Raw genomic sequence first — 25,946 nt, forward strand, 5'->3', positions numbered from 1 at the left:
TCCATCCATCCATCCATCCATCCATCCATCCATCCATCCATCCATCCATCCCTCCTGGGGCTGGGGTCCCCATGGATGAACGGGCCACGGCCTCATCCCCCCGAGGCCGGAGGGCTGGCACCACACACTGCACCACTCACTCTGGTGACAGCTTTCATCAGCGGCTCATTTCCGATCATTGCACGGAGGAAATGATGAGAAGTGACGGTGGCCGCAGGAAAACACTTGCAGGGCTGTCGGGGACAGGACGCGGGGAACAAAGTGAGATCACACTTGCCCCACGGAGAGCCGGCAATGCTCGGGGGACGGGCGGCATCCCGGCACAGGGTCACGCCGGCTCCAGGACGTCAGGCCCCCGTGATTAATGAGACAGTGATTTGGCAGGCGAGGAAGGAGCGACAGGCGGATCCTCCCCCCCGCGGGGCTCGGGCGGAGCCATGGCAAGAGTCAGCTGGAAGCTGGGCTGCTGCGAGCCCTGGGTCATCCGACCTTCGTACCCACACGGGAGGCGAGAGAGGCCCGAGCTCCAGCCCTCGGGAACGAACACGGAAATTACAAATATTTCACATTAGTTATACATTTAAAAGTTGTCACGGCAGCTACAAGTAGAGAGTCATAGCCTGAAACAGCCACCAACTCCTGACAGTCCCGTGTGCCAACTGGAGAACCTGGAAATGGCTGTGACCTGAGAATCCTTCACCATCAGCTACATGTGCACAAACACCCCCTTCCCAAAAACACGGGGGGCTCGAAGTCCACCTCCCCTCAGGTACATCTGCCTTCCCCAGTAAGACAGCTGTGGGACTTGTGGGCTCTACAAATAATTTTATTGAAATTTAACAAAAGTGGACAGATGCACTGGGAGGAAGGACCATAAGTAGTGTACATTTCCCAAACCCCTGGGTCCTACCCACACGCTAGAGGAGCAAGGAGCCTAGTGTCGGTGAGTACGATTTGGCTACACATCCACACTGGAAAGCACAATGTTGCACAGAAATTGTAAAAAAAAAAAAAAAAAAAGAATCAAAAGGAAAACTTTCTTCTTTTTTTTCTTTTTCTTTTTTTGCTTGCTCCAACACCACAGTGGACACAGATACTATTTACAGTGACCTTCACATTTTTAAGATCCCTCCAGGTGCTCCCAAGGCCCTGCTGCTGCAGGATTGCTGGGTCCTGGGGGCTGGCTGCTGTGGGGACCAGCCTGGGAAGAAGCGGGGCAGGATGCAGCTTGTTGGCAGCCTGCAGAGGTTCACTGCCACTCTGGTGACACTGAGGGGGCAGAAGAGTGGGAGAAGGCATGGGTTTTGGGGAAGCATGTTTAATACGCTGGGGGAAGGATGGGCAGCCTGTCAGAAAGGACAAAAGCATCCTTGCTAAGCTGGTCACAGTCTCTGCCCCCTCCCCCGGGTTAGGGCCATGCCCTGCCAGCAGATTTTTGGCTGGTAGCCAAGTGAGGGGCTCCCCACTGGGGTAGGCAAACAGTGCCAACCCCCTTCCCACCCCTCCTCCTCCTCCTCCTTCCCCCATGCCCAAAGTGGGGTCGGTGCAGCAGTGGGGCAAGGCAGCACAGACAGCGTGGCCACGGTTTTCTCTCCTCTTCCTGGGGACAGCAGCTCCTGCTCTCCTGTGGAGCCCAAGGGATGCCCTTCCCAGGGAGCTCCAGCCAGGGAGAAACTCAAGAGCAGGTGATGCAAATAAGAAACACTTCAGTGAGGGATTGTTTTAAGACAAGACTCTTCCAAGCAAGCAGAACAAAAGATGTCGAAAGAAGCGCCCAGCATCACAGTGTAGATGAGCCCTGCCCTTCCACTTTCCTGCCTGGTGGCAGCCAGCACATCCATTTCACCCCGTGAGCTCGCTCCTGTCGATGGGAACGGCGGGTGGAGGGACGTGAAGGGAAGAGGTGGTGACAGGAAGGCAGCAACAGCCACGTCGCCGTTATCTCCCCGGAGCTGGGAATGTGGCCCCGCGCCCGGGCGGCTCTGGGCGGACGCGGGGATGGATACATCCAACGTAGACACCGACAGGGCTGGCAGCCAAGTGCCAGCAGCTTAAATTAAAAATCGAGGTAGCAAACATCTGAAGTGCTTAGAAAGTAAATAAGTTCTGGAACGAAAGAGGAGGAAAGCCGAGCTGGCTGCTGTGGGGAGTAGGCTCTGACCCACTTTAAAGCTGTGCCTGCTGCCGGTCCTCCTCTGCCTGCCCGGTCTGGGCACAGCTGAGCAGGGAGGCAGGGGCTCCTCGTGCTGCCAAGGGGCATTTGGGGTCAGGCCTTTCCCCCAGCAGCTGGACACACACAGGGGTGAGAGGTTCTTCGGTGCCACCAAGACCTCGACCTTCTTAGGTGGGAGGAAAGAGGAGAAAAGAGCAGGACCTTCCGAGGTGGGGCAGCAAGCCTCCCTTTAAAGTGCATCGCATTTCTCCTCCTGCCGCCAGCTGGGATGCGGGAGGAACCACAGTTCACATCGCCAGGGAGATTTCCAAGCCGGGGCAGGTACACCAATTGATTGTTTCGGGGGCACAGGGAAGGAAGACAGGATTCCTTTCCTGCTTGGCTCAGTCGAGGCCCAGCCTACAGGGAGGTATGTTCAAAGAGCAGCAGGGGTGAGGAAGCTGCCCGGCAGCCCAGCCCCGCGGCAGGCGAGGGAGGCGCTCAGCAGAGCCAGTGTGGCAACGGGGGAGGCAAGTCCGCTGCGGAGCTGGGACCTTGCTGCCACCAGCAGGGGCCAGGGACTGCAGAGATCTCCAGCAGGCAGCAGTAAAGCCAACCTCCCCAGCGCTGGCATAGTGGGGAAACGCAGTGGGGGAAGAGACCGAGGTCTAGGAGAGCGGCATCTGCTCTCCATCCCCTTCCCGAGAGGAGAGCAGCAGCCAGCCCAATGTGCTTTGAGACCCCTCAGCCTGCTCTGCTTATCCTCCATCAACAAAGCCACGCAGGGGAGCGTCACATCACACCGGTGTCAAAGGGACATGCTGCAACACTGGCCATCTGAGCTGCGGGCCCCAGGGACCTCGGGGTGCCGTGCCCTGGCTCTCCCTGGGCCGCATACCTGAGAAGCAGGGGATTCTCTCTGGTGAGAAGTGCAGGCTTGCTCTCCCTTTCACAGCTCAATCACAGCAGCTTGTTTGCAGTTCCAGTTACCCATCAAACGTCGGCTAGAGGCTACAAAAGGTATTTTAGTCTTCTGACTCAAGCGAGGATGTTTTTAAGCAGTTGTTGCACAGAGTCACCCATCTCCTGCGAAGGCCTGCTCCGTCCTGCCTCACTCCAGGCGAGGGGAGAGCCACCATCCTGCCACACGGCTGGAGTCCTCCTCGGTGGGAACACGATGCAGCCTGGCCCAGTGAGGCTGGAGGTGGTGGGGCAGGGCCTCCCACCCACAGGCAGCAGCGATGTCTGGGACTCACACCTCGCAGATAATCACTGGGAAATCCACGTGAATGCGAGGATGCTCTAGTTTCACTATGCCCTGAAAGGAGAGTCAGAGTGGTGAGCAGAAGGGATGGCCAATCAACATCCCTGAGCCCTGCCAGTCACCCGGTGACAGAGAACACGGTGCCCTGGAGGAACTGGAGGGACCAGGCTCCATAAATGGCTCAATAAATGACTCCAGGTATGCCTGGGCAGCAGCACACAGAGCAGCAGCCCTTTGCCCTTCGCTCTGCTCCCTGGAGGGCCGAGGGCAGCAGGGCGAGGAAGGAGGGAGCTGCTCTGCCAGGCACTGCCCGTGCAGCAGCTGCTGCGTGACTGGCAGATCTTGGCTGTCTGGGCTTTTCATGCGGCACCTTTCATTCACGGGATTTAGAGCAATGAAAAGAGCTCTCTGAGGGAACGCAGCCGGGGCAGCTGGCGCACAGAAAAGCGGCTTTCTGTGCAGGGGGGAGGCTGCTGAATGCAACTCCCTCCACAGAGCCACAGGAACCCTTCCCATGCCCCATCCCTGCCTTCTCCTGTTACAGCACCAGCTGGGGGCTGGGGCAGAGGGGGAGCAGGGGCTCAGGGCTGGGCCTGGCCCTGCAGAACCAGAGTAAAGCTGCGTTAGAAAAGCACTGTTCAATGCTGGTACCTGCTCTCTCCAGCTCAGCTGAGCTTCCCAACTGGGTGAGTTTCAACCCACATGAACGAGGATTCAGTTCCACACGCCAAGCCTGCCTCTGCTAGAATGCCAGCCCAGGGAGCAGCACCAAATCCTTCCATCCACAACTGCCTGCTCAGCACTCAGAGGGGTTCCATCCAGCTGAGAGGCTGCCCACTCCTCACAGCTCACCCCAGCTGCTCATTAGAGCCATGTCTTTCTGCTTAATTAGGGAAGACTTCTATAGAGGCTCTCTTCAGCCCTGCTTTGATCTGCTCTTTCCTCCATTTATGGCCCCAAAAGATTCCCTACATGCAGGCTCTCCTGCCCCTGCACCACGATCCTCACTGACATCCCAGCCCCTGCCCAGCTTCACACCACTTGCTTATTTAGAGAGGAGACTTTTCCACTGAAGAGCAAAGCAGAGAGCTGTCAACACTGCTGAGCAGCTGGAGGGGATGTGCAAACTCATGTCAGCAGCTGATGGGCCCTGGCTGCTGCTCCCCAACACAAGTCTGACCCTGCATAGTGACATGACACTGGCTGAGGCAGCACAGCACCCTACAGTTTGTGGAAGGTGCTTGGTAAGGAGACGGCCATGCAGGACTGCCTGGAACTCTGTGCCCCACAACATACATCTGGCTGAGCTATCTTCCCCTGCCAGGCCGTTCTGAAAGGCTCAGGCACTGCTTCTCTCAAAAAAAGGCAGCTGGAGGGTGCCACCAGCTCTCCCTTCCCTATCACAGCCTCAGGTGACAGGGGTGTGAGCCAGGACACACAGGAATCATGGCTCTGAGGCAGAAACTGGAGAGGAGGAGAGAGCCTCCACCTTGCCAGTAAGAAGATGCCCCGAGGGAGATGGTTCTTGTAAAGGCCGGACTTCAAGCGTCACCCTGGCACTTTGCCTCATCCTTTCCCCCATCCTTCTCTGCAGGTTACCTGAGGTATCAGGTTCTTGTGGATCCTCTTCAGCTTGGCGCGCTTCCTCCCGTTCTTGGTGACGATTGTCTCCTCGTAGAACTCGTGGGCAAGGTCCCCGTCCTCATCGTAATACATGGAGCTGCCGAGAGGAGAGGGGAGGCGTTGGGGTGAGAGCCTGCGGGCCCTGCCGGCCCCCTGCGCCCCGAACCGGGCCGGGACAGCCGGTCCCGCTCCTCTGGGGCCCCCTGACCCCCGTGCCGCGCCTGTGCTGGGGCCGGCCCACGGCAGAGCCCCCCTGCCCCACGGCAGAGCCCCCGCCCCACGGCAGAGCCCCCCGCCCCACGGCAGAGCCCCCCGCCCCACGGCAGAGCCTCCCTGTCCCACGGCAGAGCCCCCGCCCCACGGCAGAGCCTCCCTGCCCCGCAGTAGAGCCCCCGCCCCACGGCAGAGCCCCAGCCCCACGGCAGAGCCCCCCGCCCCACGGCAGAGACCCCCGCTCCACGGCAGAGCCTCCCTGCCCCGCAGTAGAGCCCCCGCCCCACGGCAGAGCCCCCGCCCTATGCCAGAGCCCCCAGCCCCACGGCAGAGCCCCCCGCCCCACGGCAGAGCCCCCCGCTCCCCGCCCGCCTCTCACCCGCGCCGTGTGAACACGAAGGGGGTGGCGGCGCGCGCGGCCCGCGCCCGGGCCAGGGCCTGCTGCCCGCCGGGGCCCTCGGGGCCGCCGCCGCCCGCCGCCGGGGTGGCGAAGGGCCACAGCCCCCGCGACTTGGAGCCGCTGGCGCCCATGGCGGGGGCGGCGGCGGCAGGAGCGGGGCCGCGGGGGGAGGGACGGGGGCGGCCCGGAGCCGCCCGGCGACACCGACCGAGCGCCGCCTGCGCCGCCGCCCGCGCCACTTCCGGCGCCCGCGTCACGTGACATCGGCGCGGGGCGCGCCCGCCTCCCCGCCCGGCGCCGGCAGCGCGGGAACCGCGGGTTCGAATCCCGCCGCCGCCACCCGCACCACGTGCGGGCACCCGCGGCCCGCCGACACCGCTGGGACTGCGCGTCCCGTCCCGTCCCTTCCCACCCAGCCCGCCCCGCCAAGGACAACACCGCAGGCCAGGCCTCGTCACCAAGATGCCTTTATTGGTGTTTGATGCCCTGCTTCTTCCCAGGGACACTCACTTCTGCGGGGACACTCGCTCCCCCATATCACCCACTCCCCTGGGGACACAATCCCCCAGGTGACACTTGCTTCCCGCAAGACACACGCTCCCTTCGGGACACCCACTCCTCTGGGGACACGCAATCCCCCAGGTGACACACGCTCTCTTAGGGACACCCATTCCCCTGGGGACACCCAATCCCCCAGGGTACACTCGTTCCCCCCAGGACACACGCTCCCTGGGGACACACGCTCCCGGGTGACACTCGCTCTCGCTCCCACCAGGAACCCTCACTCTTTGTGCCAGCCCCGTGGGGGCTGTGACAGCGCGGTGGGTCGGTGGTGCCCGTTCCACCCCCCTCCCTGCTGCCCCCACGGCCGGCGGGCGAGGGTCCCGGTGCTCTGGCTGGCCTCGGCTGCGCGCCCCGCGGTCACCCCGGCGTCAGCGCGGCCAGCGCCTCCTGCATCTTCTGGCGGCAGCGCGCGTAGCGGTGCCGCAGCCGCCGCACGTGCTCCTCCTCCTCCCGCTGCAGGATCAGCAGGAAGTTGTGCAGCTCCGGCAGCGAGAAGGCGTCCCACTGCAGGCACAAGGGCTGCCATGGCCACGGGCACCGCGGCGACCCGCCAAGGACACCGCCCCGGGCAATGCGGGGCCAGCCCCCTCCCCGTCCCCGCACTCACGTTCACCTCGCCGGTCTCGTTCTCCTTCAGGATGAAGCTCAGCACCTTCTCGCTGGGGCCAGCCAGCAGCCGCAGCCGCAGGGGCTGCTCGTCGTCACCCAGCTTCCGCAGGTACACTGCAACGGGGCCACGAGTCACCGCGGGGACACCGCCGCTACGGGGACATCGCTGCTGCTACGGGAATGCTGCTGCTATGGGGACATCACCCCCACAGGGGACACCACTGCTGCAATGGGGGACGCATCCATGGTGACTGGGACACTGTCACCAAAGGGGGATACCGCTGCTACAGGGATGCTGCCACCAAGGGGGTGCTGCTGCCTAAGGAAAGCTGTCACTATTGGGGCACCACTGCCGTGATACTGCCACCATAGGGGACACCAGCACTATGGGGACACCATTGCCATGGGCATGCTGCCAGCACCACGAGGGACCCTGGGGACATCACCACAATGGAACTGCCACCACCCAGGGCAAACTGACAATATGGGGACACGGCCAGCACTGTGAGGACAGGGTGACCCTGGGCACTACCTTGCTCATCTTTCTCAGACCGCTCGAAGAGGGCGAACTTGCGGGGGTTGTCGATGACGGTGAACTTGCGGAGCAGCGCGTCGATGACCTCGCTGGCGCGGGTGTGCGAGAGGATGTGCAGGTGCTTGACGGTGCCCTTGGGCAGGTAGAAGGACGTGCGGCGCTTCACCCCCTGGGGGTGTGGCCGCCCCGCCTGCAGGGAGGGGACCCGCTTGGTGGCCGGCACCGAGACAGGGCGAACCAGCTTCAGCTGCACCTTGATGAAGCCCGTGTAGGAGCCGTCCTTGTTCTACGAGACACCAGTGGGGGTGAGTGGCGTCAGGGCAGGGCACCGTGATCTCCCCTGCCCTGTGCCGACCCCGTACCAGGCTCATGAAGAGGTTGCTGTTGATTTGGCTGTTGTACTCCTTGATCCGCTGCTCCACCTGCGCCTGGTCCAGCTCTGTCTTCTCCCACTCGCTGGGCTCATCCTGCAGGACAACAGCCGGGCTGAGCGGCACAGAGACCGGGGGGGACCGTCCCGCCTGGCTCGGTGTCGCGCCGGCCCGCAGCCCGCCCCGAAGCACCGGCAGAGGCGCGGGCGGTTGCACGGGGTTGCATCAGCCCGCCCGGCGGAGCTGGGCTGTGCCGGGGACGCTCAGCTGAGATCAGCGCGGCCCCAGCCCTGCTCCGGGGACACCGGCACGGGCCGCCCGTCCCCGGGGCTGCAGGGCTGTGAGAACGCCCTGCGAGGGCACCCGGAGCCGAGCGGCCGCTCCCGGCAGCCCAGATCAGAGAGGCGTCCCCAAGGCAGAGCAGCCGCCAGCCCGGCACCAGGGCGTCTGGGCAGGCTCCGCGCCCGCGGGGACGCCCTGAGATTTGAGGCAGGAGGGCCGGGCTGGGGGTGCAGCCCGCCCTTGCCGCCGGCACCCCACTTCAAAGCGCTGGCCCCACACACGGGGCACCGAGCGTCCCAGCTCGGCGTCCCCGCCACCGGCACCCGCCAGTGAGTGTTTATTTACGCGAGGCCGCAGAGCGGCCACACAGCGCTGCACGTGTCCCCGCGGTACTGAGATGGTTCCCAGCCCCGAGAGCCACCCCACAGCATGCGGGCACTGCCGGACCCCGCGGGGTCCCTGCAAGATGGGGACAGCTGTGAAACTGCCCAGGGAGTTTGTCCCCAGACCCTCAAAGCCGGGAGCAGTCCAACCCTGAGGGACCTTGGGGTGCCCGTGCCAGGCAGCGAAAACTCCACTCGCCCCACGGTGCCTCGCTCGCCCCGCATCCAACCGGACAGGGCCGGCACGGCCATGCTTCACCCCGCTCTTGCCCCACAGTAGGGCCAAGCTCACCCCCAAGAAAAACCCCCAGCACCTCTGGTTCTCCCCACGCACCCATCCCACCCTCGCCTGCTCCCCAGCACCCACCCGGGGGAATGTGCCCCGATGACGTCACCCGTGACCCCCATCACGTCACGGCCCAGGACCGACCTGGCGGCGGCGCGGGCGGCGGCCCAGGGAGGTGCGGGCGGTGTAGAAGAGCTCGGGCTCGGAGTCGGAGTCCTCCTGGCTGCAGTAGCCGCTGCTGGCCGTGCTGCCCCCCGTGCCCCCCGCGCCGCCCCGCCGCAGCGCCAGCGCCGCCGCCCCGCAGCCCCCGGGCCCGCCGGACCCCGGCCCGGCCGCGGGGGGCACGGCGGCGGTGGCGGAGGGCACGGCCCGGCCCGGCCGCCCCGCAGCCCCGCCGGGGCGGCGAGCACACGGGCACACCCGGCCCCGCGCCAGCCCGACCGGCCCCCGGGCCGGGGCCCGGCTCGCTCCGCTCCCGGCTCGGCTCAGCCCGCTCCCGGTCCTTGGCCCGGCTCCGTTCAGCCCGGCCCTCGGCCCGGCTCGGCTCCGCTCGGTCCCTATTGCGGCTGGGTTCCGCCCGGTCCCGGTTTCAGTCCCGACTCAGCTCCGCCCGGTCCCGGTCTCAATCCCGACTCGGCTCCGCCCAGTCCCACTCTCAGTCCCGGCTCAGCTTCGGCCGATCCCTATCGCCGTCCCGCTCGGCTCAGCCCGGTGTCTATCGCGGTCCCGCTCCCGGCTCGGCTCAGCCCGGTCCCTATCGCGCTCCCGTCCCGGCTCGGTTCGGCGCGGCGTCTACCGCACCCTGCCCCGCTCCAGGCTCGGCGCGGTCCCGCCGCTGCCCCGCCCCGGCCGTGGGGTGACGCGGGGCCGGGGGCGGCGCGGCGGCCCCGCTTCCGGCGGTGACTTCACCCTCGCCCGCCCGGACATGGCTCTGCCCCGGCTGAGCTCGGCTCGGGCACGGTGCGGTGTGATGCGGGCAGGGTGGCACGGGCACGACACAGCGCAGCCCGGCTTGGCACAGCACAGCCCGACGTGGCACAGCATGGCACGACCTCAGCTCAGCGCAGTCCATCAAGGGCTTGGCACAGCCCAGCATGGCACAGAATAGCCTGGCATGGTGCAGCCTGGCATGGCATAGCACAGCCTGGCAGCTCAGCCCAGCTGAGCCCAGCCCAACAAGGCTTGGCACAGCCTGGCATGGCACAGCCTGGCTTGCCATGACATGGCCTCACACAGCACAGCCCAGCTTAGCCCTCCCCAGCCCAGCACAGCCCCCAGGTGTGCCACCCCCTGCCCGAGCCCTCCCTCACAGGCAGCCCCAGGCCGTACCACGTTGGTGTCCTTCTCCAACACGTGCTCATTGCCATCGTCCTCGTCACCGGCGCCTGGGGGCCCTCCGCAGTCCAGCTGCACCAGGGCCCGGCAGCGGTAGTGGCAGGTGAAGCTGCAGTCTGGGGACAGAGACAGGAGCAGTGTCACCACTGTGCACAGCCTGGCTGCCAGGATCAGGGCACTGGTGGGACAAGGGCTGGCACATGGTGACAGTGTTAGCTGTCGGCTCACGCTGTGCCTATGGGACAGAGCGCTGTGCCACGTCCTGGCCGGTGCTGCTGTGCCTGTGCTCCCTGTGGGCTGGCCAGCACGGTGTGCTCAGTGCCTGGTGCTGGGATGCCCGGTATGGGGATGCCCAGTATGGGCACCAGTGTGGGTATCCAGTACTGGGATGCCCAGTGGCCAGTGTGAGTACCCAGTGTTGGAATACCTGGTGCAGGTACCCAATACAGGGATGCGTGGTGCCAGGTGAGGGTATTGTGTATGAGGCTGCCAGTGCCTGATGTGGGTGCCCAATCCAGGCATGTCCACTGTTTGGTGGCAGTTCCTGGTGCCCAGAGGCCCAGGAATGGTGCAGCCGCCCCAGATGGTGATGCCCAACTTAATGGAAGTGCCTGGCATCAGGATGCCTGGTGGGGGTGGTTGGTATTGAGATGCCTGTACCCAGCATGGCGCTGGGATGCCTGTGTCCAGTTGTGGGACAGCTGGTGCTCAGTGAGAGGCCCACTACCAGGCGTGGGGGGCCCGTGGGAGGTGCAGGGTGCTTTGTACCCGCTGGTGGTGGGGGTGTCCGGTGGCAGCCTGCCCAGTGCTGGGAAACTCATGCCCACTGGTGAGACACCCGGTGCTCAGCGGGGCTGCCTGCTGCCAGGATGCTCTGTGTCCTGTATGGGTGCCCGGCTGGTGGGATGCCCGGTGGCGGGGTATCCGGTGCTCGCAGGGGGTGCCCGGTGCAGAGGCAGCCGAGTGGCGGCCCGCCCGGTGCCTGCCGGGGTGCGGGGTGCCGGCGGCGGGGATGCGGGGGCCCGGGGCGCGGCGCGGTACTCACGGCGGCACTGGAGGCTCTTCCTGCCGCCGCCCCAGACGAAGTCCCCGCAGAGATCGCACCAGGTGTGCAGCGGGCGGCGCCGCGGCTCGAAGCGGTGCCCGGCGCCCGGTGCCGCCGTCAGCCGCGGGTCGGGATGCGCCCCGGGGCCGGGCCGGCGGGCCGGGCTGATGCGCAGCGCGTTCGCTCGTTCCAGGCGGCCCCGGCCCGGCCGCGGCTCCGGCTGCAGCTCCCGCAGCTCGATGAGCTCCATGGCCCGGCGGGCGCTGCTCGGCGGCGGGGCGGGGGCCGGCACCGGGCCGGGGCCGGGGCGGGGAGCGGGAGGGGCCGCCCCGATCGGACACCGCGGGGAAACTGAGGCAGGAGAGGTGGGGGGAACGGCGCAGTGCCCCGGGCTCCCGATCGCCAACTGCAGCCCTGGCGAGCCCGGCGGGGCGGGCTGGAGGCGGGGATGAGGCTCCTGGAGCCGCCGCGGAGGAAGGGGGGCCCGCGGCAGCCGCTCCCCTCTCTCTGCCTCTTCTCGCAGAAGGACAAACTGCGCTCCCTGCCTCAGTTTCCCAGCGGGAAGGGGCCGGAGGCACCGCTGGCGGCGGGCGAGAAGCGGACGGAGAGCTGCGGGGAGCGCTCTGCTCCCGCTGGCCGCAGCCCGGGACGTGCAGCCGGGCTGGGGTGAGGAGTTCACTGAGCTCCGAGCGGGGGCTGCTCCGCCGGGGCTGCAGCTGGACCGACACGGTTTCCTGCCTGCTCCTGGCTCCTGCAGCAGCAGCCCTGCTGCAAAGCCTATTTTTATGTGTCAGGGATTCTCCAGCACCCCATCAGACAAAGGACGTGGCCAACCTTTCCCAGCTGTGCTCACACCAAGGCTGCAGCTCTTTGGCAGCAGCTGATGGCCAGTGAGGGCTGGGGATGCACCCCAAGGCATCCCCACCAGTACACCCTGTTTACTGGTAATGCTGGGGGGCAGGGGATCAAGCCCTCGGTGCCAACATCACATCAAGGGAGAGGAAATGGGGTGAATGGTCCCTGCAAGGTGGGAGATGACAAATACCCAACAAACCCTTTCTCACAGCAAGAGGCTCGTGCAAACCACATCCTCTGCTCCCCACGCTGCTCTAACAATGGTAAAAGGCAGCATAGGGGCCTTCTCACTCCCTTCCCTCCCCAGCTGCAGTAAGGTAACCACAACCTTACAGGCTTTTTCAGGTTCTCTGGAATTTCTGTTGTTGCAGAGGGGAAAATGGACACACGCCTCTAACTGTGGAAGGGAGGGGAGGAAGCAGTTTGTTACCTTCAGCTAGGAGAGAAAAAGCAAAAGCCAAGCAGCTCTGGAATGCACATGGAGTTTTACTGGAGAAGGCAGCACGGTGGGGTGGTGGGAAAGGAGAGGCTGACCCTGCCTGGGGCTGCGAGCAGGCAGAAGGGGCCTTTGCCAGCTTCTTTCCAGCTCTGGGCTGCATGCTGGGGGAATCTCTGCCTCTCTGAGCCACTGGCCAGATGCCAGACACCTCTTTTCTTACAGGTCATCCACACTCGGCACCTTGGCCATCAGGTCACAGGCAGGCTTGTGCTTCTGCCAGTGCTGCACCTGGCATGCCCTGCAGAGGGGGAAGCTGCTCTCAGGGCACTGGAGTCACATCCATCCCTGGGGGCAAAGCAGCCAGGGACAAATTCCAGCACACACCCCTCTGGGAGCTGGGGGAGAGCTGATACAGCCCAGCATTAGACCAAGAGGAGGGTGGATGCGGCCCCAGTCCTGGGGGTTAAGAAGGTTTAACGCCAGACCTTGCCAGATGGTTCAGGACCAGAGATTTAATTTAGTGCCACCGTCCCAGCTGCCACATCCCAGCCTGTCACCTGCACCCACAGGGTCATGGGTGCTTTCCTACCAAGGTGGGGACGAGGGAGGCAGCGTCACCACGGAAAACCCAGCCTGTCACTGCTGCCACTGTGGGCAGAGGCAGCTCAGCACCTCGCAGCTGCAACACAACCCTCACCAGCACCTCCTCCCCCAGCAGCCCAGCACATCAGCCTCCCCACAGGACTGGAAGGGCTCCCTTACCGTGAGCAGTACCACTCGTTCCGGCAGCGAGAGCAGCGCTTGGCTGCCTCTGCCCCACACACCCTGCAGCGGGGCTTGTCAGGGGCCAGAGCCTCCAAGATGTCCAGGCTGTAGGTCTGTGCCCACCTGTGCAGGCAGAGAGGGGTGAGGCTGCTTACAGGGAATGAGCTGTCCCTGCTGCACCCTGCCGCCGAGGGGACATGTCCAGGCAGTGCCACAGACCCCTCTGTGCTCCCAGTGCTGAGCCCCAGCCCTGCTCATGGCCCCACTGGGCTCTCTGCATACCTGCCCCAGCCTCACCTGCGTGCCTGCAGCTTCAGCTCCTCATCAGTGGGGCTGAAGGCATGCTTCACCTGGTGCTTGGCAATGGCCTCCCACTTCCCTGAGTTCTTCTTGAGGACGTGGTCCCAGATGACAGGAACCTGGTGGGAGAGGCAGGGCAGGAGGAAGAGGTGCTAACAGCCTGAAAAGGGTGCTGTGGTTTGGGGGGAAGGCAGCCAGGCCTGGGCACAAGAAGCATGGCCCTCCAGGAGGGCAAGCAGAGGCAGAGGTGCTCAGGGTGTGCTTTTGGGTACATGCAGGGGACGGATCCACCATCAGTGGGCACTGAGGTGAAACAAGGCCAAACCTTTGGGGTGCAGTTGGGAATGGGTGCTCAGCCTGGAGGCCTGGGCTGCTGAGAAGGAAGCCCTGGGAGCTCAGCACCCTGTGTGTGGCAGTGGTGTGAACCCCGTGCTCCACGGCCGTTGGTCTGAGCAGATTTTTCCGCTCGTCACTTCCCTGAAGATGAACGAACGGGGAAGGGCTGGACAGCCAGAGGAACATCCCAGCCAAGAGCAGCGTGCCCAGCTCAGCCTCTGGAGGGGACCATGCTGCTTCAAACAGCACTGCCTTCTCCAGCAGGGTAAAAATAGCCAAGGAAGGGGAGGAGGCTGCTCTGGGAGCAGGCAAATGGAAAAAAGGCCTTTCCTTAGCTTGGCTCAGCAACAAGGAGTGAGTTCAGCTCTCTCTGAACAGAGCAGGGAGCCCATGTGTGTGCTTCCCACTGCCTGCCCTGGGTTCAGCCCCAGCCTTGGCAGGGGCAGCAGCAGCACTGGCACAAAAGCAGAGCTATGGAGAAGGGCAGCAGCCTGGTGGGGGCTGGAGGAGGTCCCCAGCAGGGCAGCTGCTTGTCACTGGGCCACCAACACGCTGGCAGTCAAGGCACGGGGTGTGAATCCACATCCACCTCCATCCACCCTGCTGCCATCCCCAGCCCCAGCAGCTCAGCTGCCAGTCTGCAGCTTCCCCAGCTCCAGCTCCCAGCCTGGGCCACGCCTCCAGCTCAGCCACAGCACCTCTGACAGGGCACAGCACCCTCCTGCCAGGCCACACAGCCAGCTGGGACAGGGACAGCATGCTCCCATTGGGGACAGCGTGCTCCCACTGGGGACAGCCCAGACAGCCACTGCCCAACAGACCCAATCTCCTCCAGGAAGTGCTGTGGGAGTCTCTGGCAGTGGGGAAGAGCCTCTGTGCTCCTAGTTCTTCTCAGCAGCCTCTCTGCAGGTCTGCCCCCACACTCAGTTTCTCCCCTCAGCTCACAAGAAGGCAGTAGAAACACATTAAAACACTTTTCTCCAAAGATTACCACCACATGAATTAAAACCCCCAAGAACCTCTTGGCTGTTTAAAGACCATCATGGCCAAACTCCCAAAGGCCCAGACACCAGCTGGGACCTGTTTTACTCCAGATTCTATTACCAGATCATGATGTCCCTCTGTACAAGTGTGCCAAGCAGCCTCAGACCAGGGCTGTAAAAGGGGACTTCCCTGGGGAGTCCAGAATTCACCAGGAAAACACTGATAGATGTCAATTGAAGAGTCAATTGTCAAAACAAGCCAGTGCCCATGTCTGCCCCATGCAGCTGCCATCCCAGGGGCTCACTGTGACCTGGAGAGCTGTTTATAATCCAGCATTTATGCTTTTAGAGTGATTGCTTGGCCACTGCAGGGCAGGACAAGGCTCTCACGTCAGTCACAGCAGCTTTGCTGGCAATAAGGGTGTAACTGAGGTGGGTTCTTGGCTGTTTTTCCAGGGCATCATCACTCCAGAGCTGAGCTTGGTGGAAGAAAAATAGGGTTGGGAGCCATCAGGCTTAATCCAGAGCTTAATCCAGAGGTGAAGGAAAAGTCACAGAATACCTGCTCCAGGATGAGATCCTTTTTGGGAGGAGCAGGGTCTGCCACTGCGAGGTAACTCAGAAATCTCTGCAACTCCACCAGGTTGGGCAGCTGGTCAATGAGGACATCTGTCAGGAATGCACGGAGCTGTGGCCATGGAGCGGGGACAAAAGTGAAAGGAGAGGGGTCAGAACAAGGGAGTGAGAGCTGGGGATGCAGCAGGGCAAGAGCAGGGATGTGAGGGGCAGGGGCATAGACACCAGTGGGGGTCTCACGAGGTGCACTCACACACACAAGCTTTGCTGCTGCTGCTAAAGAGACAGATCTGCTGTCCTCCCACCACTGGCTCCTGGAGCCCTCAGTGAGGATGGGCACAGATATCTGGGGGTGCCCAGTGCTGGCCAGGCCCCCCAGGTGCTGCAGGGTCCTACCTTGAGGAGCTGGCTCTTGTTGAAGCCATCGCAGCGGTATTTGCGCTGGCACTCGGGGCTGAGCAGCAGGTTCAGCAGGGCGAGCCACACCTGCCCATCCAGCTTGGTCATCTTCCCCTGCTCCTCAGGGGGCACCACGTGCCACGTGCCATTCTCAAACTTCTTGAGCTTGCCTGAGGGACAGAAGGACAGGGAGACACAGTGCTGCCTGGGGGGAGACAGCTCAGAAGGGGGATGCTGGCCTGTGCTCACCCTCTACCTCAGTTTTCCCACCCTTTGCTCCACACAGCAGCCTACTTGGTACTGAGGCAAAATATTAGAGAACACGAAAAGCAGAAAAGACATGTATTAAACCAATATTGCTGTGGCAGGAACAAAAGATCCCCGAGACACGTCCCTCTGTACTTGGCCAGGAGTGTAGAGCACTAGTGGGCAACACAACAGAGTGGGTGCAGAGACCCATTTTGGGGTACCAGCATGGTCACTCTTCTCGAGTTTCCTCTGCCAGGCAAAGCCAGAAGCAGCATGACTACAACAGAGATGACAAAACAAGCTCCAACAGCTACTGTGTGGCTCTAGGGGATGGAGCAGGATGTGACCCTGCACCGGCACAGCCTGGAAATGCCTTTGTGCTCGTCTCTTTGCAGTCCCTCCCTCAGGGCCCTGATCAAAGCTCCCTCTCACAGCCCCAGCACACAGGCAGGGAGCAGGGATGTGTTTGTGGCTGCAGGAAGGAGGAAAGCTCCTGCAGCCAGCTGGGCTGCTCTGGGCAGGCACAGCTCCTGCTCCCTGCAGCTCTTCCTGCCCTGCCCTGAGCGGTTCCCACGGCCCAGGGAGGCAGGGCCAGCCTGGGGGGCTCTGGGGGGCTCTGGGCGGCTCTGGGGGCCGTGCCTGGCTGCAGAGCTGGGGCACCATGTCCAATGGGCACAGCCTGACCAGGGGCCTTTGGCAAAAGTGAAGCTCAGGGACCAGCAGCACAATCAGGGCAATGTTTGCTGCCTGGGGGGGACCATGTCTGGCTTTAGGAAGTGCTGCCCCAAAAGGTGCAGAGAAGCTGGGACAGGCACTCTGGTGTTTCTGTGTGCAGAACACTCCTCAGAGGAGCACGTGGGGCTGGCTGAGGAGCTACACTCCAGTGCTGGCTGTGATCACTCAGAGACCCAGCCCTGTGTGAGGATCAGCCTTTGTTTGGGAGCACTGCCGGGTCCCCAGCCCAGCTGTGCTGCAGCTGCTCGGAGCTGAACAGCTCCAGGAGGGAGCACTGAGGAGCTGGAGGGGGAACAGCTCTGCAGGGGCTCCCACAGCAGATCCCAGGGGATGCACATCCAGCACAGTGTCCCAGAGACCAGGGGCATGAACCATACCTGCTTCCCAGCAGCTCCAGGGGCAGTGCTCCACCAGCTCGACAAGGAGGCAGGGTAGGTTGTGGGTGTTCAGCATCCGTGTCAGGGCACTCAGGGGCAGACTGGAGATTTGACAGAAAGGGAGAAATGGCACTCACAGATTAATGCCAGAATTTGTATCTACAAAAGCTCCCTGAGGCAGCTGGGAGAGGCAGGAGGGGAACAATGACCTGAGTTCCCAGGAGTAGCATGGAGCAGGGTGGATTGCTGCTGTGTTTCCTCCCAGAGCACAGTGCCACTGCCACTGTGAAGTTGCTGAAGGGGGTCCAGGGACCCTCCTGACCCCACAGGAATCCCACCCACAGAGCTGGGCACATCCTCTGCTGCTGCTCCTGGGCCCCTACCTGTCCAGATGGTCAGTGATGAAGCGCAGCACGGACAGGGCCTTCAGGGAAATCTCAAACTCCATCACCTCTGCCTGCTTCTGCAGCTCCTGTGGAGGGACAGCAGCAGCCTTGGTTGGGATTTCAGGCCCCATTTCCCAGGAGCTACAGAGAGACAGGCTGTTGACTGCACTGGTAACCACAGTCTGGGTAGGAAAACAGAGCCCTGAAAAAGTTTCTTGTCTCCACTGTGCCAGCACTGCCTGTTTGCCAGCACAGCACAGAAGTGCTTGCAGCCTGCAGCTGCTCTTCCCTCATGTCCTTGCTCCTAATGGGTCATGGGTGGCTCCTGACTGCAGTGCTCCTGCACAGGAACACCCCCTGAAAGAGGCTGGCCCCAAATTTTGCCTCTCCCCCTTTCTGGGACCATCTTGTGGCCCATGGCCCTGCAGAGACCTGTGAGGGTTGAAGGAGGGAGGAGCTGCATGATCAGCAGAGGAACCAGAGGAGGAGGAAGAGGAAGGAGAAACTTGGCCCTGGTGCAGCTGCAGTCCTGCCTCCACCCCTCCTGGATGTGCCTCTTCCCTCCAGCTTGGGAACAGCCAACTCAAATATCTGCTGTGGTTATCCCAGCCCCCAGCTGTGCCATGCTCTGCAGGCACCCAGGTCCTTCCCTTCCCCTCATCCCCATCAGCCTGAGCACTCTGGCTCAGCCTCTCTGAGACCAGGGCAGGCCAACTCCTGAAGTGCCAACTCCTTATCCCTGGCTTGGGCAGAGCTTCTCTCAGCCCCAGTGCAGCTCACACTTGGTGAGCAGAGCTCTGACCTCAGCTTCCTGTATTTCTCCAAAAAGCCACTGCAGCAGTTGCTGTCCAGATTTCTGTGGGCAGCAGCTCTGTGCTCCCTGTGCTGGTGCCCCACAGTTACTAAGAGAGCCTTGTGGGCTCTTCCCTGCCTCCTCCCTCTCCAAACTGCCCTAGTGAGGTTTGTCCCACAGCTCCTCCTTGTACCCAGACCTCATCTCTGCTGCCTTGAGACAGGGACTGTCTTTTGTCAAGGGGACAACAGAACAGGGGTTACCACCATACACAGCTCCAAAGGACAACAGGCTCCACAGCCCAGGAGATGGCAGGAACAGCTTTTTCACAGGGGTTATTGTACACAGGGTCAGGAGAGGCTGGAATGAATCAGAGGAAACCAGGCTCTCTGGAAGATGAGTGCTTTTGAAAGTCCTATTGGCTAGAAAAGGCCTGGGTTTTTGTGTTCGTGTCAAAAGCAGTAACAGAGGCACCCCTTTCCCCTCCCCAGCTGGGAAAACATTTCCTGGAAAACATCCCTATTGTGCTCCAGATCCCTCCACTTCCTTCCCTTTTCTGAGAGAGAAGTATGTGCTTGGGCAGCAAGCCAAGGGATGGAGGGGAGGTCCAGGCTCTGCCTTTAGCCCTGCTCTCCCAGACACTCCTGCTGTGCAGCTCCAGGTGCTGAGAAGGCAAAGACACCTCCTGCTCTGGGAAGGGGTGTGTGTGCCAGACTGGGAATAGCTGCCTGGGAAAGCTCTGGGATCCAGGAGGTGTTTCTCAGGGAATAAAGGAAGCTGGGGGAAGGACATGAGGACAATTCCTGGTTGTTAGGAGAACTCTCTCATGGTTAACCTGGCTGGCTGTACTGGCAGTCTGACCCGGGGTGGCTTCCCAAACTTCAGGGAGAGATATCCACACAGCTTCCAGGAGCACCAGCAAATGGCCAAACCCCTGTACTGAATATTTTGCCCATCAGCTCCCCAGCATGTCCTGCAGGAAGCCTCAGGCTGGCACTAGCAGCAGGCAGGGCAGGGTGGAGGGGTGTGGATGCAGCCACAGGCACAGGGAAGCACCAGACACACCCCGAGGTGGGCAGGAGGTGCCAGGGCTGCCACCCATGGAAAGGCCTCCCTGTGGCCAGGGAGCTCCAGGGCTTTCTCCTGACCTGCATGGACGAGGGGCTGGCCAGGGGCTCAGCACGGAGCTCTGCTGAGGTCGCTGCTGGGGCCGCGGTGCTCCGAGCTGCCAGCAGGGTCAGCTTGCGGTGGCAGTAATCGATCAGGTCCAGGATGCTGTCCTCGGCTGACTCGCAGATCTCCTGCACAGCCACAAGGGGCTCACACAGCTCCGTCCTCAGTGCTCCACCCCAGGGCCTTCCCAGCTGGGAAAGCCCAACCTCTCACCTTGTGAAAGAACACCGTCTCCAGGAGGTTGATGATGGAGGCTTCGTGGTGCAGCTGTGGGAGGAGAATGGCAACAGTGAGTGACAGTGGAGCAGCACCGGGACAGGGAAAATGGCTCTTCTGAGAAGCTGCTTATGTAGCTGTGGCCAAAGAGAAAAACACAAGTGATGCAACCTTCAAAACAGCTCCAGTTCATGCAGTTCATGTTGGTATTTATGCTGACATGCCTGTGACACTCCAACATCCCAATGGAGGGCCACACTTCCCAGCAGGGCTCTTCAGGGCTCAGCCAGTGCTGCAGGGCAGGACAGCCACTGCCCTCGGGCACGCTGCAGCTCTGGCACAGAACAGAGGCAGTGCCTGAGCTGGGGCAGTGCTCTCTGCAGGGCTGTGCTCCTGCAGGCCCTGGGACTGGGGCACACAGCCCTGTCCAGGACTGGGAGCTATGGCACAGCTGCCCTGAGGCAATTGGCTGCTCAGGAAAACACCACCTTGCCCCTGCAGGGTGTTACTCTGGACTGAAAATGGGTTAAAACCTCCAAGCCTCAGGCAGATGTTCCTTAGCTCAAGGGCTGCATCCCACTGCAAGGAAGCCCAGATCTGGAGATCACTCCCTTGCCAAGAATGGCCCAAGGGACCACTGCTCCCAGGAGCTCAGTAATAAAAAGTTACATTTTTGTTAGCCCAGAGGCACATAACACTGGAGAGCCTCTGGCTAGAGAAAAACAGTGCTCAGAGGGGGAAAAAACATCCCAGGGAGCAGGGGCAGCACTGGGAGCCACAGCCAGGAGCACAGCTGCCTCAGGAATGGCTTTTGCTGCACCCAGCAGCCCCTGCAAGCCCCTGTGCGGGATCACAGAGGGGACAGCTCTCCACAAAGCCAAGCTTCCCTGGGTCCCTGTCCCTCCTGGGCCAAGGCCATGGGCTTGGATGGGTTTTGGGAAACCAGGCCCTTCCTCCTGGGTCCCACTGCCCATCTCAGCCCCGAGACCTTCAGGGTGACGTTTCTTTTCCAGCAGAGCTGTGTCTGACCCATTTCCAGGCTGGTTCCCAGCACCCCTGTACTCACCACCACGTAGATGGGGAAGGTGCTTCTCGGCTTGAAGTCCTGCAGCCGGCACAGCACGGGGAAGACCTTGTGCTTCCAGATCTCCACAGAGATCAGCTCCCCAATGAGAACAGGAATCTGGACAGGGAAGGGATGGGGAAGTGAGGCCTTTCAGACCAGGGCTGCAGGGGGGACCAGTCTGTTGCTCATGGTCAGCCCCACTGGAGTCACCCAGGGGCACTCTGAACCCTTCCAGCTCCTCACAGCAGGGCACAGCTCCTGAGGCTGCAGAGGGGAAGGTGACCCCAAGGAGCTGACCAGGTCCAGACAACCTCACAGCCTGGGACTGGGACCCCTCAGGCATAGGGCAGAGATCTGCAACTGGAGGGACCAGTGCATCAAGGGGACCAAAACAACCTCCAAGAGAGAAACCAGACACCAGCAAGTAGAAATACCACAGCTTGACCTTTAATTTTTTAAAAAACCAAACTGGCACACCACCAGTCAAACGTCTTTTCCAGAGACATAACACATTATTCAGCATTTTATTCCAAAATTGCACACACTGCCCACAGGGCAAGCCCAGCTGGAGGCTGAGGGCCAGCACGGGGATCACTCCCGCACCCAGGGAGGCTCACCTTGGCATGGCTGACCAGCAGCTCGGTGAGGAGCTGCTCCTGGCCCGCTGAGGCGCTCAGGATGCCGTGCATGTTGAGCTTCTCCACGTACTCGTGCTGCCGCAGCCATCTGGGGGGCAGCCAGTGGGACGCCAGTGCCACAGAGCTCTGGGCACTGCCCTGCGAGGGTCCCTCAGGCAGGGAACCCGCTCTGTAACCCCGGCCCCAAACTGTGCCCTGAGCTCCCCTGGACAGCCCTGCTGCCCCCAGAGCACCGTCTGTCAGTGGGGACAGCACAGACCCAGGGGGAGCCCCTCCATCATCCCCCACCCTCACAGACACCCAGCGCTGGGACCCCTCCTCACCCTGGGCCCTCCAGGAACGCTCCAGAACTGCAGCCCCTTCTCTCACCCCACCTCAGAACCAGGACTCCTCCTGTCTACCCAAAACCTTCTGGGAACCCCCCTTACCTCCACTGTGACCCCTGGGAAGGCCCCAAACAGGGCCCCCTCCTGTGCTCCCACAGCCCCAGTGGGGACCCCCCACATTTAAAGTCCCTCTTTCATGTTCTCCCCCTACAAACACCGCACGGCCGTGTCCCCGCACCCCTGCCCGCCGATGTCGCGCAGCTCGGAGCCCTGCAGGGCTCGCACCAGCGCCTCGGCCTCGGCGGGCGGCAGCGGCCCGGGCACGGCGGCCATGGCGTGCGGGTCGCTGTGGCAACGGCGCCGCCGACAGCGCCCCCTGGCGGCGCGGAGCACTCGGGGCGGGCCGGCGGCAGCGCGGGGCGGGGCGGGCTGTGCTGCCCCCTGGCGGCGCGGAGGAGCGGCCGCGGCCGGCGGGGACACGCGGCGGGGACAGCGAGGGACACAGCGGGGACGCGTGAGGGGACACAGCTCTAGAGAGGGCTATCAGTGCGTCACTTCCAGCACACGATGATGTTGGGGTCATTCTCCAGGCGCTCATCCAGCTCCTTGTAACTCATGCCTGGGGAGGAAGACAGTGGGATGTTAGTGGGTTTCAGTGTGGTGTCAGTGGGGTGCCCAGCAGCGGTGTCAGAGGCTGGGTGGGGTCCCCAAACCCTGCCCCTGGTAACATGGGCTTGGCAGCCTGGCTTGAAGAAGAGCTGGCCCATAGTCCCTGCAGTCTGAAGGCTCCCAAAGGGGCAAGAACCCAGGGCCGGTGCCCGGCTGTGGGCAGGCAGACATGGCCGTGTCCCCCAGCAGCCCTGGGGCACACACACACGGAGCAGAGGATCCTGTGGATCCGTACCAGTCTTGCAGCAGATCTCGTCGTAGCTGTGGCAGCCCGTGTACAGCCGGGCGGGGTGGCTGCGTTCGTCCCGGGCCACCTTGACCGGGTATTTCTGCAGCCGCCGGATCAGGCCCTTCATCAAACCAAACTGGATCAGCCTCCTGGGGATGAGGAGCAAAGAGATGAGACCACAATCCCCAAGGTGCCAAATGGCTCAGCTCCCCACATTCTCTTCTGTTCCACATGCCTCACCACTGCCTCCCATTTCCTACCCCACAGACACAGGTTTGAGTACTTCCTGCTCACTGTCTCTGCCGCCCCCAGTGCCACCACTACCCTCAGGGTGTGATCAGGAGGGCTCTGACCTCTCATCCACCCTCTGGAGCTGCAGGGTGTAGCGGGAGATGAGGTCTCGCACGGTGGTGCCAGGGCTCAGCCCGCAGTACAGCTGGAAGACATCCCTGAGGCTGGCTCGCTTGTGCCCTGCAAGGACAAGTCACCACTCAGCTGCCCTGTCCCCCTGCCCGGGCCAGCATCCCCAGGCAGCGTCACTGTACCTTGTTTGGTGACATAGGACAGACACTCTTCCTGGAGGCACTTGTCATCCACCAGGTCCTGGACCTTGGGTGTGGTGCAGTAGACATTGGAGTACTGGAGGGTGATGGGAGAGCAGCTCTGCTCAGCTGCAGCTCTGACAGACAGGCCTGGCCCACCCCAACCCAACCCTGCCACTGCCCAACTCCCCTCACAGCGCCACGGCCCAACCCACCTGGAGTATGGAGACGAGAGTGACAACCCCGTAGTACCTGCAGAGGGACAGGGAAGGGTGAGAGGAGCCCTGTGGCAGCCCCCACCCCCCTGGGCCGGGCAGCCCTACCGGCACTCACAGCAGCCCCTGCACGGGGGGCACTCACTCACAGCAGGTTCTGCACGGGGGGCACTCACTCACAGCAGGTTCTGCACGGGGGGCACTCACTCACAGCAGGTTCTGCACGGGGGGCACTCACTCACAGCAGGTTCTGCACGGGGGGCACTCACTCACAGCAGGTTCTGCACGGGGGGCACTCACTCACAGCAGGTTCTGCACAGGGGGCACTCACTCACAGCAGCCCCTGCACGGGGGGCACTCACTCACAGCAGGCTCTGCACGGGGGGCACTCACTCACAGCAGGTTCTGCACGGCGATGCGCACCAGGTTCAGCTCCACATCAGCCTCAGCTGAGATCTTCTGGACGTGCCGGAATCCATCGATGTAGGGCAGGATCTGGGAGGGAGAGGCAGGAGGGAAAGGGCAGAGAGCATTGAGGCATCAGCCTGAAGCCCAAGCAGCTCCCCTGGATCTGGGAGCAGCTGGGATGGGCAGGCTCCATCCCCAAGCGTGCTTTATCCTTGCACTGGTGAATGATTTGCTCACAGGCTCAAGCACAATGCCAAGGGCAGCACCAAACTGTGCTCATCAATGTGGGGATCTCCAGGACAGCCCAACTCCCCCGGTGGTCTGGAAACAGATCCCCTTCAAAGTGTTAATCACACGGACCTGCTGCGTGGTGAGATCCCACTGAGAGTTGAAGAAGTCATCCTTGTCCTGCGTGAAGACGGGGACATCGTACTCCTGCACGATGGGGGGGTCTGGGCGCTGCTCAATCACCTTCAGGTGGATGGTGTTGGACTCATCTGCCCAGGAAAAGGGGGAAAGTTCAGTCTCCATGCAAAACAGTGCTCCCTCAGGAGCCTGCAACCACCAATCCCAGCACACCACAATGGCACACACAACAAGGTGTTTGCAGCCCATAACGCCATCCCACCCATCCCCTGGAGCCAGTTAGGGCAAGGCTGGCTCAGACACCTCCAGATCCAAGCACAGACAGGCAGAAAGCTGCAGGGAGCAGCACAGGCAGAGCCAACCTGGGCAGGGAATGGCCCAGCTGTCTCCCAGCACAGCCCTGTTCTCGACGTACCTATGGGCAGGGTGCACTTCCCTTTGGCATTCAGCTCCTCCAGCAGGATGGTCATGATGGGAACCAGCTTCTGTTTACTCTCCTCGTTGGAGATGAATCCACTCTCCAGCTGAAGAGAGCAGAAAGTCAAGTCAGCTGCTCACCACAGGATCACTGGCTACAGCAGCCCAGATCCTGCTCCCCTTTACAACTGATCTGCTCTGATCTGTAGGAAAGCAGTAGCACAATCCCCTCCTCAGTGTAAATCCAGCCCCTGTCCCAGCAATGCCCAGCGGCCCCCACGTGCCCCAGGACCCTGCAGAGGTGCCCACGCTCTGTGGGTGGGTGGGGAGGCAGCCTGGCCGTGCCCAGCCTCACCTCAAGGGTGGTGAGGTACCCAGCCAGCTTCTTCACAATGGGCTCCAGGGCACAGGCCTTGGCTCTGGCGTCGCACACGAAGCCCAGGTTGAAGAGCAGAGCGTTCCTGCTGTACTTCTTGTGCTCGATGCACACGGGGCAGCCGATCAGCTTCTTTTCCATGGCCGTCCTGTGGGGACACCTGTGACCTGCACCTGCGCCCTCAGGCAGCCTCCAGTCCCCCACAGGGAGGGCTCCCAGTCGGCTCTGCAGGTAGGGGCTTCTTTATATTGCAGGAAAAATGGTGCCTAAGCCCTACATGCTCGGAGCGCAAATCACAGGCTGAAGGGGGAGCGGGGAGGAAAGAGCCCTCAGAAGAAGAAACAGTCTGCTTCGGAAACCCGCACAGCCCTCCTGACTGCTCTGACTTTCCTGCATTATTTAAGGCTGGAGGAGCAGCAGATGCAGCACCAGCCACCCCAAATGTGAGCGCCCCCCCTGTGCACGGGTACCTGGGACACCGCAGTGACCCTGCTGGCCCGGGGCAGGAGCCCAGCGCTGGCAGTGCCACAGCACCGAGCTGTGCTCCGGACCGAGCTGTGCTCCGGACCGAGCTGAGCTCCCCACAGAGCTGTGCTCCGCACCGGGCCCGCCGGGACAGTGGCTCCCGGACAGGGACGAGGCTCTGCCCGCACTCACACGGTGATCAGCTTGTTCTGCAGCTCGGGCTTGGTGATCACGTACACCTGGATGGTGTCAAACAGCTCCCGGGAGATGAAGTCCTCGGGGACCTGCGGCGGCACAGGAGGCTCCGTTCCAGCCAAGCGCGCCCCGCTCCGGGGAGAGCCCACCACCCCTGTCCCTGTGCTCCCTTCCCCGACGGTCCAGTCCCAGCCCCCGCCGCGGGCCCCGGGCGGCTCGCCCCGCACCTGGTAGGTGATTTTGGGCCCGAGCGTGGGGTGGAACTCGCTGAAGAACACGCACTCGATGCGGCCACCCATGGCGGGACCCGAGCGGCCGAGCCCCGGCCCAGCCGCGCCGGCCACCGTAGCGCCGCTCCCGCGGAGTCACAGGGCTGCGCGGGGGGCGGGC

At 62.6% G+C, this 25,946-nt stretch overlaps 4 protein-coding genes across 5 annotated transcripts; all 4 read right to left on the minus strand.

Annotated features, from left to right (window-relative positions):
- Positions 1 to 1,036: 1,036 nt before the first annotated feature.
- TUSC2 (tumor suppressor 2, mitochondrial calcium regulator) lies at positions 1,037 to 5,783 on the minus strand. Its single transcript, XM_058031915.1, has 3 exons — positions 5,632 to 5,783; positions 5,016 to 5,136; positions 1,037 to 3,470 (listed from the first exon to the last, which is right to left on the minus strand). The coding sequence occupies exons 1-3, from the start codon at positions 5,781 to 5,783 to the stop codon at positions 3,405 to 3,407; spliced, it is 339 nt and encodes a 112-aa protein (XP_057887898.1). The 3' UTR covers positions 1,037 to 3,404.
- A 320-nt stretch (positions 5,784 to 6,103) lies between these two features.
- RASSF1 (Ras association domain family member 1) lies at positions 6,104 to 11,312 on the minus strand. The gene is made up of 6 exons (XM_058031982.1): positions 11,063 to 11,312; positions 10,012 to 10,133; positions 7,723 to 7,827; positions 7,358 to 7,646; positions 6,824 to 6,939; positions 6,104 to 6,720 (listed from the first exon to the last, which is right to left on the minus strand). The coding sequence occupies exons 1-6, from the start codon at positions 11,310 to 11,312 to the stop codon at positions 6,574 to 6,576; spliced, it is 1,029 nt and encodes a 342-aa protein (XP_057887965.1). The 3' UTR covers positions 6,104 to 6,573.
- Positions 11,313 to 12,296: 984 nt separating this feature from the next.
- Positions 12,297 to 22,007, minus strand: ZMYND10 (zinc finger MYND-type containing 10). Its single transcript, XM_058031995.1, has 12 exons — positions 21,913 to 22,007; positions 21,328 to 21,436; positions 20,711 to 20,827; positions 19,642 to 19,695; positions 19,404 to 19,556; positions 17,460 to 17,548; positions 17,077 to 17,177; positions 15,713 to 15,885; positions 15,303 to 15,428; positions 13,419 to 13,540; positions 13,119 to 13,244; positions 12,297 to 12,654 (listed from the first exon to the last, which is right to left on the minus strand). The coding sequence occupies exons 1-12, from the start codon at positions 22,005 to 22,007 to the stop codon at positions 12,573 to 12,575; spliced, it is 1,347 nt and encodes a 448-aa protein (XP_057887978.1). The 3' UTR covers positions 12,297 to 12,572.
- Positions 22,008 to 22,147: 140 nt separating this feature from the next.
- Positions 22,148 to 25,891, minus strand: NPRL2 (NPR2 like, GATOR1 complex subunit). 2 transcript variants are annotated; one of them, XM_058032028.1, is made up of 11 exons: positions 25,784 to 25,891; positions 25,554 to 25,645; positions 24,876 to 25,044; positions 24,519 to 24,627; positions 24,098 to 24,234; positions 23,727 to 23,824; positions 23,330 to 23,366; positions 23,118 to 23,181; positions 22,926 to 23,043; positions 22,579 to 22,721; positions 22,148 to 22,293 (listed from the first exon to the last, which is right to left on the minus strand). In XM_058032028.1, the coding sequence occupies exons 1-11, from the start codon at positions 25,853 to 25,855 to the stop codon at positions 22,226 to 22,228; spliced, it is 1,107 nt and encodes a 368-aa protein (XP_057888011.1). In that variant the 5' UTR covers positions 25,856 to 25,891; the 3' UTR covers positions 22,148 to 22,225. The 2 variants fall into 2 exon arrangements, with proteins under 2 accessions (XP_057888011.1, XP_057888010.1); XM_058032027.1 differs by having other exon boundaries at positions 23,118 to 23,211.
- Positions 25,892 to 25,946: the final 55 nt, after the last annotated feature.

Source organism: Melospiza georgiana, chromosome 11 (genome assembly GCF_028018845.1).
Source record: "Melospiza georgiana isolate bMelGeo1 chromosome 11, bMelGeo1.pri, whole genome shotgun sequence".
Taxonomy (NCBI): domain Eukaryota; kingdom Metazoa; phylum Chordata; class Aves; order Passeriformes; family Passerellidae; genus Melospiza; species Melospiza georgiana.

Bases quoted from the DNA above. Each gene is read 5' to 3' on its own strand.
- RASSF1 (XM_058031982.1), bottom strand. From the start codon at position 11,312: ATGGAGCTCATCGAGCTGCGGGAGCTGCAGCCGGAGCCGCGGCCGGGC. The intron at 7,828-10,011 runs GTACGGCCTGGG...GTTGTCCTGCAG, and splicing joins TGGAGAAGGACACCAACGTG to GATGAGCCCAGCGAGTGGGA. The intron at 7,647-7,722 runs GTACGGGGTCGG...GGTGTCTCGTAG, and splicing joins GCAACCTCTTCATGAGCCTG to AACAAGGACGGCTCCTACAC.
- TUSC2 (XM_058031915.1), bottom strand. From the start codon at position 5,783: ATGGGCGCCAGCGGCTCCAAGTCGCGGGGGCTGTGGCCCTTCGCCACC. The intron at 5,137-5,631 runs GTGAGAGGCGGG...TCCTCTCGGCAG, and splicing joins TTCGTGTTCACACGGCGCGG to CTCCATGTATTACGATGAGG. The intron at 3,471-5,015 runs GTAACCTGCAGA...CTCTCCTTTCAG, and splicing joins ACAAGAACCTGATACCTCAG to GGCATAGTGAAACTAGAGCA.
- NPRL2 (XM_058032027.1), bottom strand. From the start codon at position 25,855: ATGGGTGGCCGCATCGAGTGCGTGTTCTTCAGCGAGTTCCACCCCACG. The intron at 24,235-24,518 runs GTACGTCGAGAA...TTTCCTGGGCAG, and splicing joins GAAGTGCACCCTGCCCATAG to ATGAGTCCAACACCATCCAC. The intron at 23,367-23,726 runs GTGAGTGAGTGC...GTCCCTCTGCAG, and splicing joins ATCGCCGTGCAGAACCTGCT to GTACTACGGGGTTGTCACTC.
- ZMYND10 (XM_058031995.1), bottom strand. From the start codon at position 22,007: ATGGCCGCCGTGCCCGGGCCGCTGCCGCCCGCCGAGGCCGAGGCGCTG. The intron at 13,245-13,418 runs GTGAGGCTGGGG...CTGCCTGCACAG, and splicing joins CTGAAGCTGCAGGCACGCAG to GTGGGCACAGACCTACAGCC. The intron at 12,655-13,118 runs GTAAGGGAGCCC...CCCCCTCTGCAG, and splicing joins AACGAGTGGTACTGCTCACG to GGCATGCCAGGTGCAGCACT.